This window comes from Mustela lutreola, chromosome 4, assembly GCF_030435805.1.
Source record: "Mustela lutreola isolate mMusLut2 chromosome 4, mMusLut2.pri, whole genome shotgun sequence".
Taxonomy (NCBI): Eukaryota; Metazoa; Chordata; class Mammalia; order Carnivora; family Mustelidae; genus Mustela; species Mustela lutreola.
The window spans coordinates 116,542,803-116,554,842 of record NC_081293.1 but is presented as its reverse complement, the minus strand read 5'-3'; the positions used below and the strand labels follow the sequence as shown (position 1 = coordinate 116,554,842).

The following is a 12,040-nucleotide window of genomic DNA, read 5'->3' as shown; positions in this document are numbered from 1 at the left end:
TCGGAATTTTATGATTTCAGGTCTCACATCTAGGTCTTTAATCCATTTTGAATTTATTTTTGTGTTTGGTGTAAGAAAGTAATCCAGTTTCATTCTGTTGCATGCAGCTGTCCAGTCTTCCCAGCACCACTTACTGAAGAGACTCTTTTCTCCCTACTGTATATTCTTGCTTCCTTTGTTGTAGATTGACCATATAAGTATGGGTTTATTTCTGGCCTATTATGTTCTAGTTATCTATATGTTTGTTTTAGTGCCAGTACCACACTCTTTTGATTATTGTAGGGTTTTGTTTTTTAAAGATTTATTTATTTATCTATCTATTTATTTATTTGACAGGGATCACAAGTAGGCAGAGAGGCAGGCAGGGGGGCGGGAAGCAGGCTCCCCGCTGAGCAGAGAGCCGAACCCCAGATCATGACCTGAGCCGAAGGCAGAGGCTTTAACCCACTGAGACACCCAGGCGCCCCTGATTATTATAGTTTTGTAATATATCTTGAAATCTGGGATTGTAATACTTCCAGCTTTGTTCTTCTTTCTCAAGATTGCCTTGGCTCTTTGGGGTTTTTGGTAGTCCATACAAATTTTAGGATTATTTGTTTTAGTTTTGTGAAAAATACTATTGATATTTTGATAGAGATTGCACTGAAGCTGTGGTGTGGACTCTTTAACAATATTAATTCTTCCAATCCATGAGCACAGTATGTCTTTCCATTTGTTTGTGTCATTTTCAATTTCTTTCATCAATGTTTTAGAGTTTTTGGAATACAGATCTTTCACCTCGTAGGTTAAGTTTATTCCTAGCCATCAGAGTCTTTTTTGGTGCGATTATAAATGCAGTTTATAATTTTTCTTTGTGCTACTTTGTTATCTGTATATAAAAATGCAACAGATTTCTGGGGCACCTGGGGGGCCCAGCCAGTTGAGCATTCAATTCTTGATTTCAATTCCGGTCATGATTTTGGGGTTGTGGGATCAAGCTCTGCATCAAAGTCCAGGCTCAGCATGGAGTGTGCTTGAGATTCTCTCCTTCTCCCCTCTGCTTGCACACACACACTCTCCCTCTCTCTCAAAATAAATAAATAAATAAATAAATAAATAAATAAATAAATAAAATGTAACAGATTTCTGTATATTAATTTTATATCCTGCAACTTATTCATTTATTACTGCTAGTAGCTTTTTGGTGGATTCTTCAAGGTTTTTCATGTATAGTATTATGTCATCTGCAAATAGTGGTAGTTGAAATTTTTCCTTACTAATTTGGATGCCTTTAATTTCTCTTTCTTATCTGATTGCTACAACTAAGATTTCCAGCACTATGTTGTATAAAAGTGGTGATAGTGGACATCCTTGTCTTATTCCTAATTGTAGAGGGAAAGCTCTTCGTTTTTCACCACTGAGTGTGATGTTGTTCTGAGTTTGTTATATGGCCTTTGTTATGCTGAGGTATGTTCCCTCTAAACACACTTGGTTGAGTTTTTATCATGATGCATGTTGAATTTTGTCACTTGCTTTTTCTGCATCCATTAAGATGGTCATGTGATTTTTATCCTTAGTTTTTGCTGATGTGGTGTACACATTAACTGATCTGCAAATGTTAAACCATCCTTGCATCCCCAGAATAAATCCTATTTGATCATGTTGAATATCCTTTTAATGTATTGTTGAATTTGGTTTGCTAATATATTACTAAGTTTGGGGGGATCTATATTCATCAGGGATATTGGCCTATAGTTTTCTTCTGTTGTTGTTGTTTTCCCCCTCTGGCTTCGGTACCAGTGTAATGTGGTATTATTATTATTATTATGCCTTGTGGAATGTATTTAGAAGCTTTCCTTCCCCTTCTATTTTTGGAATAGTTTGATAATAGATATTAACTCTTCTTTAAATGTTTGGTAGAATTAACTTGTGAAGCCATCTGGTCCTGGACTTTTGTTTGTTGGGAGTTTTTTAATTACTGATTCAATTTTGTTACCAGTAATTGGTCTGTTCAGGTTTTCTATTTTTTCCTGATTCAATTTTGGAAGATTATATATTTCTATAAATTTATCCATTTTTTCTAGGTTGTCTAATTTATTGGAATACAATTTTTTTAATAAAGATTTTTATTTATTTATTTGACAGATCACAAGTAGGCAGAGAGAGGAGGAAGCAGACTCCCCACGGAGCAGACAGCCCGATGTGGGGCTCAATCCCAGTACCCTGGGAACATCACCTGAGCCGAAGGCAGAGGCTTTAACCCACGGAGCCACCCAGGTGCCCCTGGAAAGTAGTCTCTTAAACCTTTGTATTTCTTTTTTTTTTTTTTTAAAGATTTTATTTATTTACTTGTCAGAGATAGAGGGAGAGAGAGCGAGTGAGCACAGGCAGACAGAGAGGCAGGCAGAGGCAGAGGGAGAAGCAGGCTCCCTGCTGAGCAAGGAGCCTGATGTGGGACTCGATCCCAGGGTGCTGGGATCATGACCTGAGCTGAAGGCAGCTGCCCAACCAATGAGCCACCCAGGCGTCCCAAACCTTTGTATTTCTATGGTGCCAGCTATTTACTTTTCCTCTTTCATTTCTGATTTTATTTATTTCAGTCCTTTCTTTTTTCTTTGATGTGTCTGGCAAAAACAGTTCTTCAGTTTTATTATCTTTTCAAAGGATGAGCTCTCGGTTTCAGTCATCTTTTCTAATTTTTTTAGTCTCTATTTTATATTTGTGATCTGACATTTATTAGTTCTTTACTTCCACTAACTTTGAGCTTTGTTTGTTCTTCTTTTTCTAGTTCCTTTAGGTATAGGGTTGGATTGTTTACTTGAGATTTTTCTTGTATATACGTATAAATTTCCCTCATAGAACTGCTTTGCCACATCCCAAAGATTTGGGGCCACTGTGTTTTCATTTTCATTTGTTTCCATGTATTTTTTATTTCCTCTTTGATTTCTTTCATGAACCATTGATTGTTTAGTAGCATGTGGTTTACCAGCTCTGTGTTTATATATTTTCCAATTTTTTTCTAGTAAATGATTTCTAGTTTCATACTGCTTTGTTAGAAAAGATGCATGACATGATTTCAATCTTGTCATTTATTGACAAGATTTACTGAGATTTATTTTGTGGCCTAGCATGTGATCTATCCTGGTGAGTGTTCTATGTGCCCTTGAAAACAATGTGTATTCTGTTGTTTTTGATGGACTGTTTTGCATGTATCTTTTAAGTCCATCTAGTCTAATGTGTCATTCAAAGACACTGTTTCTTATTGATTTTATCTCTGGATGATCTATCCATTGATGTAAGTGGGATGTTAGAGTCCCCTACAGCTATTGTGTTACAATCAATTTCCTCGTTAATGTCTGTTAATATTTACTTTATGTATTTGGGTTCTTCCATGTAGCATGCATAGATATTTATAATTGTTATATCCTCTAGTTGGATCTATTTCAGGAGGACTTTTAAAGCTTACCTGATAAAGAGGGTCACTACATTATAAATAAAGAAAACAATTCACTAGAGATTCATAAAAATTTAGAATTGTTATGAATCTCTAGTGATGTGTAAGCGTCCAATAACATAGGCACAAAGATACAAAGAAAAACTGATGGATCCATAGTCACAATGAAAAATTATATCAAAGATCTCAATTGTTGATAAATCAATGTGAGGAAATAAATCTTCCCTCGCTTTCTCAGTGCTTTTATAGAAAGCTCTAGCCTCTGGAGGCATAGAAATCTATACGCTATAAAGATAATGTTTTGCTTTCACTTCCTCTACATTTTTCTTTCCACATACTATGTGGATTAGATCTATAACCATTTGTCCATTTGCCTAGTTAATTTCACTGTTCCAAAAGGTAATAACACTTCTCTCATTTCTACAAGAAAGTCCAATGGTTATAGTTTGGCCTAGTCCTCTAAGTCAAGCTCCCAAGGTGCCAGGAGGATCCCCAGTAATTTACATATAGAGGAGATACGAGTCCCAGGCAGGCCCTTGAAGACATCTCTAGGTCATGAAAGTTGGAGACTCTGAGGCTTATCTAGCCCTTGAAGAGATATATTTACAAAAGGTCCTGCCTTCCTCTTTCACTTACAAGGACCTGTGTGATTATACTGAACCCACCCAGATATTCAAGAATAAACTTAATCATCTCAAGTCTTTAACTTAACCACATCCACAAAGACTCTTTTGCCATTTTAGGAAATATGCTCACAGGTTCTGAGGATTAGGACATGGATATCTTTGCGGGGCTATTATTCTGCCTACCACACTATGTAAGGAAATCAGAAAACCTGAATTTAGGAGAGCAGCTACTTCTGAGCCAGAGAAGACAATGCAGAGAGGCTTTAATAGTATTTGTTAAACTTTATTTTTTAAGCTGTGTGGTGATTACACAAGTGTTCATTATATTTTATTTCTTTGCATGCCTAAGATATTTTATTTTAATAACCTCACTTTTGAATAAAACACCCAGGAATGAGTTTAACTAAGGAGATAAAAGACTGGTACACTGAAAACTATAAAGCATTACTAAAAGAAATTAAAGAAGACCTAAATAAATGGAAAGACATCCCATATTCATAAACTGGAAAACAAAATACAAATAACAATAAATGGAACCAAGTCAGAATTTGAGGTCTGCCCATGAACAAATAACTACCAAACATATAGGCCCAGAGAGTTTTTACAAGAGTATCGTACCAAATATTCAAGGATAATGTAATGCTAATAAGAAAAAATATTAAGATGTCAGTACTACCTAAAGTGAGCTATAGATTCAATGCAACCTTATGAAAATTCCAGTAGTTCTTTTTTCAGAAGTAGAAAAGCCAATTTTCAAATGCGTGTGGAATTGCAAGGGACCCCAAATAGCTAAACAGTTTTCAAAAAGAATAAAGTTGGAAGATCCAGATTACAAAATTTAAAACTTACTACAAAGCTTTAGTAACCAAAAATAGCATGGTGCTGGAATAAGGCTAGACACAAAGACAAATGTAGCTCGATTGAGGGTCCAGAAATAAACCTATATAGCTATAGTCAATTGACTTTTGACAAGGATGCTAAGGCCATTCACTGGGGCAAAGACAGTCTTTTCTTTTCTTTCTTTTTTTTTTTTTTTAATTTTTGAACTTTTTTAAAATTTATTTTTTATTTATTTTCAGCATAACAGTATTCATTATTTTTTCACCACACCCAGTGCTCCATGAGATCCATGCCCTCTATAATACCCACCACCTGGTACCCCAACCTCCCACCCCCCGCCACTTCAATCCCCTCAGATTGTTTTTCAGAGTCCATAGTCTCTCATGGTTCACCTCCCCTTCCAATTTCCCCCAACTCCCTTCTCCTCTCTAACTCCCCATGTCCTCCATGCTATTTTGTTATGCTCCACAAATAAGTGAAATCGTATGATAATTGACTCTCTCTGCTTGACTTATTTCGCTCAGCATAATCTCTTCCAGTCCCATCCATGTTGCTACAAAAGTTGGGTATTCATCCTTTCTGATGGAGGCATAATACTCCATAGTGTATATGGACCACATCTTCTTTATCCATTCGTCTGTTGAAGGACATCTTGGTTCTTTCCACAGTTTGGCGACCGTGGCCATTGCTGCTATAAACATTGGGGTACAGATGGCCCTTCTTTTCACTACATCTGTATCTTTGGGGTAAATACCCAGGAGTGCAATTGCAGGGTCATAGGGAAGTTCTATTTTTAATTTCTTGAGGAATCTCCACACTGTTCTCCAAAGAGGCTGCATCAACTTGCATTCCCACCAACAGTGTAAGAGGGTTCCCTTTCTCCACATCCCCTCCAACACATGTTGTTTCCTGTCTTGTTTTCCTATCTGGTGTAAGGTGATATCTCAATGTGGTTTTAATTTGAATCTCCCTGATGGCTAGTGATGATGAACATTTTTTCATGTGTCTGATAGCCATTTGTATGTCTTCATTGGGGAAGTGTCTGTTCATATCTTCTGCCCATTTTTTGATATGATTGTCTGTTTTGTGTGTGTTGAGTTTGAGGAGTTCATTATAGATCCTGGATATCAACCTTTTGTCTGTACTGTCATTTGCAAATATCTTCTCCCATTCCGTGGGTTGCCTCTTTGTTTTGTTGACTGTTTCCTTTGCTGTGCAGAAGCTTTTGATTTTGATGAAGTCCCAAAAGTTTGTTTTCGCTTTTGTTTCCTTTGCCTTTGGAGACAGATCTTAAAAGAAGTTACTGTGGCTGATATCGAAGAGATTACTGCCTATGTTCTCCTCTAGGATTCTGATGGATTCCTGTCTCATGTAGAGGTCTTTTATCCATTTTGAGTTTATCTTTGTGTACAGTGTAAGGGAATGGTCGAGTTTCATTCTTCTACATATAGCTGTCCAGTTTTCCCAGCACCATTTATTGAAGAGACTGTCTTTTTCCCACTGTATATTTTTTCCTGTTTTGTCGAAGATTAATTGACCATAGAGTTGAGGGTCCATATCTGGGCTCTCTACTCTGTTCCACTGGTCTATGTGTCTGTTTTTATGCCAGTACCATTCTGTCTTGGTGATCACAGATTTGTAATAAAGCTTGAAATCAGGTAACGTGATGCCCCCAGTTTTATTTTTGTTTTTCAACATTTCCTTAGCGATTCGGGGTCTCTTCTGATTCCATACAAATTTTTGGATTATTTGCTCCAGCTCTTTGAAGAATACTGGTGGAATTTTGATCGGAATGGCATTAAAAGTATAGATTGCTCTAGGCAGTATAGACATTTTAACAATGTTTATTCTTCCAATCCAAGAGCATGGAATGAATGGTCTTCCATCTTTTTTGTGTCTTCTTCAATTTCTTTCATGAGTGTTCTGTAGTTCCTTGAGTACAGAGCCTTTACCTCTTTGGTTAGGTTTATTCTCAGGTATCTTATGGTTCTTGGTGCTATAGTAAATGGAATTGATTCTCTAATTTCCCTCTCTGTATTTTCATTGTTAGTGTACAAGAAAGCCACTGATTTCTGTACATTGACTTTGTATCCTGCCATGTTGCTGAATTGCTGTATGAGTTCTAGTAGTTTGGGGTTAGAGTCTTTTGGGTTTTCCATATAAAGAATCATGTCATCTGTGAAGAGAGAGAGTTTGACTTCTTCACTGCCAATTTGGATACCTTTTATTTCTCTTTGTTGTCTGATTGCTGTTGCTAGGACTTCTAATACTATGTAGAACAAGAGTGGTGAAAGTGGGCATCCTTGTCTTGTTCCTGATCTCAACGGGAAGGCTGTAAGCTTTTTCCCATTGAGGATGATATTTGCTGTGGGTCTTTCATAGATAGATTTTATGAAGTTCAGGAATGTTCCCTCTATCCCTGTACTTTGAAGCGTTTTAATCAGGAACGGATGCTGGATTTTGTCAAATGCTTTTTCTGCATCAATTGAGAGGACCATGTGGCTCTTCTCTCTTCTCATATTAATTTGTTCTATCACATTGATTGATTTGCAAATGTTGAACCATCCTTGTAGCCCAGGGATGAATCCCACCTGGTCATGGTGGATAATCTTTTTTTTTTTTTTTTTTTTTTTTTATATTTGAGTTTATTCTTCATTTAACTTTTAAAACACTACTATAGTTGAATATTAAAACAAAAACAATAGCAAGTAGTGAGCTATGATTATAGTCCTTCACTCATTCACTACTGCACATAAGATGCCAGCAGTGTTATTCACTGGCCCCATTAAGAGGTCTGACACTGAACACCACCCCTGGGATGATGTTCATCATCCTCATATGCTTCCCCATTGTAGTGGCGCCGTCTTTCCTGATTTGGATCAAAGTCCACCAGTTCTACCTGGTCCATTTCATCAGTCTCTTCAACTTCCTTCCTCTCAGGGAGGAGTTTTTCCAGCAAAGAGAGTTTATCAGGAGACAGAAAGCCATTCTCAGGAAAATTTACCTTAAATTCGATGATGAGGCGACCCTTTTCATATGGCCTACGATAAATTGGCATGCCTTCATTTAGCACACACTTGATATCTCCATGCTTGACAATTTGACCTGGATGAGAGGTGATGACAATGGTTCGGTTGTCAAGAGTAGATATTGGCTTTTGAAAACCGCACAGTGCTTCAACCAGCTGTATGTCCATACACATGAAAAGGTCTTCTCCTCGCCGAGTAAAAACAGCATGATCCTTCTGATCTAAAACAATGATAATATCTCCTGGTTCCAGTCCTGGTTCTTGGTCTCCCTCACCATGGAATGTTATCTTCTGGCCATCTTTCATGCCTTTGTCAATATGAACTTCTAGAATCTTCTTCTCTCGAACTATCTTCCTTCCATTGCAGCTTTTACATCTATCTTTAGGACTGATCCGTTCCCCATGGCCCTGGCACTCCATGCACACAGACTGAATTTGCTGAACCATTCCAGGTCCTATCTGATGAATTCTTATTTGCATTCCAGTACCTCGGCAATTGGGACAACACTCAACTGCTCCTTTCTTACCACCTCGGCCTTCACATTTATCGCAAATCACATTCTTTTGCAGAGCTAGTTTTCTTGTTGCACCGTTATATAAATCTTCTAAGGTTACTGAGAGCTGATGCACAACATTTTTACCTCTCCTTTCTCTCTGCATTCTTCCTCCTCCTCCAAAAAACATATCAAAGATGTCCATAGGGGAGCCAAAACCACCACCAGCTCCACCTTCTTTAATTGCCTGTTCACCTCCTTTGTCATATAATTCCCTTTTCTTTGCATCAGAGAGTACTTCATAAGCTTGAGAAATCTGTTTAAACTTCTCTCCTTCATTTGGATTCTTATCAGGGTGGTACTTCAAAGCCAGTTTCCTGTAGGCCTTTTTCAGTTCTTCTTGGGTGGCATTGGGTTTGACCCCCAAAACATCATAATAAGTGGTTTCTTTCACCATTTTCTACAGCCGGTGAGAGGGCCGAGGCCGATGTGGGGGAGCGGGAAGGAGCGCGTTGCTGGGCGCAGCTCGGGTAGCCGCCGCTCCTCCGCGTCTCACCGAGCGTTCTGGAAAGTTCCCGGTGGATAATCTTTTTAATGTGCTGTTGGATCCTGTTTGCTAGGCTCTTGTTGAGAATCTTAGCAGGGAAATAATCAAGATTAGAGCTGCGATCAATGAGGTAGAAACCAGAGATACAGTAGAACGTATCAATGAAACTAGAAGCTGGTTTTTTGAAAGAATCAATAAGATCAATAAACCATTGGCCACACTAATCCAAAAGAAAAGGGAGAAAGCCCAAATTAATAAAATTATGAATGAAAAGGGAGAGATCACAACTAACACCAAGGAAGTAGAAACAATCATCAGAAGTTATTGTCAATAGTTATATGCCAAAAAGCTTAGCAACCTAGATGAAATGGATGCATTCCTGGAAAACTATAATCTCCCAAAATTGAACCAGGAAGAAATCGACAACCTGAATAGACTGATATCTAGTAATGAGATTGAAGCAGTGATCAAAAGCCTCCCAAAAAACAAGAGCCCAGGACCTGACAGATGCCCTGGGGGATTCTACCAAACTTTCAAAGAAGAAATAACACCTATTCTCCTGAAGCTGTTTCAAAAATTTTTTTAACTTTTTAATAAACATATAATGTATTTCTAGCCCCGGGGGTACATGTCTGTGAATCGCCAGGTTTACAGACTTCACAGCACTCACCATAGCACATACCCTCCCCCCCCCCCAGCGACCCTCAGTTTGTTTTGTGACATTAAGAGTCACTTATGGTTTGTCTCCCTCCCGAGCCCATCTTGTTTCATTTATTCTTTTCCTATCCCCCACACCCCCCACGTTGCATCTCCACTTCCTCATTATCAGGGTTACAATAGTTATAATAGTTGTCTTTGACTTATTTCGCAAAGCATAATACCCTCTAGTTCCATCCATGTCGAAGGACAGTCTTTTCAACAAATGATGCTAAACAGTTGGATATCCAAATACAAAACAATGAACAGTTGGATATCCAAAAGCAAAAACAATGAATTTACCTCATGCCATTATGGGGTACGTAAATTAACTGAAACTAGATCAACAACCCAATATAAAAGCTAAGAACTGTAAAACTCGTGAGGAAAACAGGGGTAAACCTTTATAACCTTGAGTTTTACAAGTTTTCTTAGATATGACTCCAAAAGCACAATTAATGAAGGAAAAAATGAATCATACTTCATCAAAATTTAAAACTTTCAGGACACCTGGGTGGCTCAGTCAGTTAAGTGTTTGCCTTCTGCTCAGGTCATGATCCCAGGGTCCTGGGATCAAACCCCTCATCGGGCTCCTTACTCAGCAGGGAACCTGTTTCTCCCTCTGCCTGCAGTTCCCCTTGCTTGTGCGCTCGCTCTCTCTCTCTCTCTCTCTCTGGCAAATAAATAAGTAAAATCTTTTAAAAATATTTAAAACTTTTGTGTATCAGAGGACTATATCAAGAAAGTAAAAACTTCACCTTTTGTCTATACGCTTAACCAACTGAACCATCAGGCACCCCTACTTGTATATTTTAATACAGTAAAAGCATTATGACAGGGCCTATGCCCAAAGGTAAAAGCAACCTAGGAAGGAAAAGTAGCAGCACAGAACAGCACTAGAAGAAGAGGGCCACACTTCTGAGAGTATAAGAGATAGAAGAATAGATGACCTGTGTAAGAGTTGTTTAAGAACAACTTAAAAGAGAAGGAGGGCAGGAAGGAAGGCCCTCTGGGTAGCAAACTGTGTAGAACTGATAAAGATGTAAAGCCAATAAGGGGAGCACCTCTGGCAGGTGCTCACATACAGGCAGGGACACAAGAATACAGCTGCTTAGGGGGGACTGGGCCTTTATTCCTGAGTCAGCACTACTCCTTGGAAGGTTACTGTCTTAGTTTCCTAAGGCTGCTGTAACAAATTAGGACAAACTGGGTAGCTTAAAATATCAGAAATGTATCCTGTCACAGTTCTAGAGGCCAGAAGTCTGAAATGAGCATCAGCTGAGCCAGGCTCACTTTGAAGGCTCAGGGGAGGATACTTCCTTGCCCATTCTGAGCTTTGGGTGGTTGCCAGCATTCCTTGGCATTCCTTGGCTTGACAGAGTCTTTGCCTCTGTCATCACATGGCCTTCTCTTGTATGTGGATCTGTGGATCTGATTGTCCCTCTCCTTTCTCTTATGAAGCTATCAGTCATTCAATTTAGGACACACCCTAATCAAGTGTGACCTCACCATAGCTAATTACATCTGTTTCCAAATAAGATTACATTCTGAGGTTCTGGTTGGACATGAATTTGAGGGGATAGTACTCAACCCAATACCATTATCTAGCTCTTCCGCGTCTGCTTCCTCAACCACAAAATGAAGGTCTTTGATGAGACAGTCTCTTAGGGCCTATTCAACACTGAAAATTTTGGGTTACTTTTATGATTTGTGGCCAGAGAGTCAAAACTAGACTCCTAACTGTATGGCTATTGTGTAATCTTTAATGCCACATTTAAAAGCTTTATTTTTTCCCTGTCATGTGATGAATTTATTTTCAACTATGAATTTTAACAGTATATTATTTATAACCAAAAGAAAGTCCATACGTAATTGGATTGTACCTATCAGCCAGATGCAAATTCTTGCATAAGTGGAGACACTTTTGTCTGAAAGGCTAACCGAGATACTTGTTTACATGGGTAGAGAAGAAGGGAGCTATTGGAGAGACCACCTAGGCCTTTTCCAATATGTAGGGAGTTATTAATTTATCCACTAGTGCATTTAATACTCATTGTTAAGCACCTACTCTATGACAGTCATACCTCACTAATTCCATAGAACTTTGCCCAGAAAATATTTATAAGGCAGGTGCTCCACATCTCAGTGTGGAATAATCTTTGCAAAGAATTTACGTGCAATTACCATGAACATATATGTTCTCTTAGGGAGTCATGCCATTGCTATATAATATATATTGAGAATTTAAAAACCTTCATATGTATTTGCACTTAGAAAAACTAGAACATAACTCCACAGGGAACACAGACTGTTGCCAACATGGAAACCTGGGGAAAATATCAGGGCAAATGAATGTGGATTCTTAATTCAATCCCA

At 38.3% G+C, this 12,040-nt stretch overlaps 2 protein-coding genes across 2 annotated transcripts in view; both read right to left on the bottom strand.

The window, feature by feature from the left end:
- Positions 1-12,040, bottom strand: part of FBXL13 (F-box and leucine rich repeat protein 13) — a 248,616-nt gene that overhangs the window by 160,560 nt on the left and 76,016 nt on the right. The window lies entirely within an intron of this gene.
- Positions 7,516-8,997, bottom strand: LOC131829283 (dnaJ homolog subfamily A member 1). The gene has a single exon (XM_059170909.1). It carries the CDS (start codon positions 8,876-8,878, stop codon positions 7,685-7,687), a length of 1,194 nt encoding a protein of 397 aa, XP_059026892.1. The 5' UTR covers positions 8,879-8,997; the 3' UTR covers positions 7,516-7,684.

Excerpts from the sequence above, each read along its gene's own strand:
- LOC131829283 (XM_059170909.1), bottom strand. The coding sequence starts at position 8,878 with ATGGTGAAAGAAACCACTTATTATGATGTTTTGGGGGTCAAACCCAAT.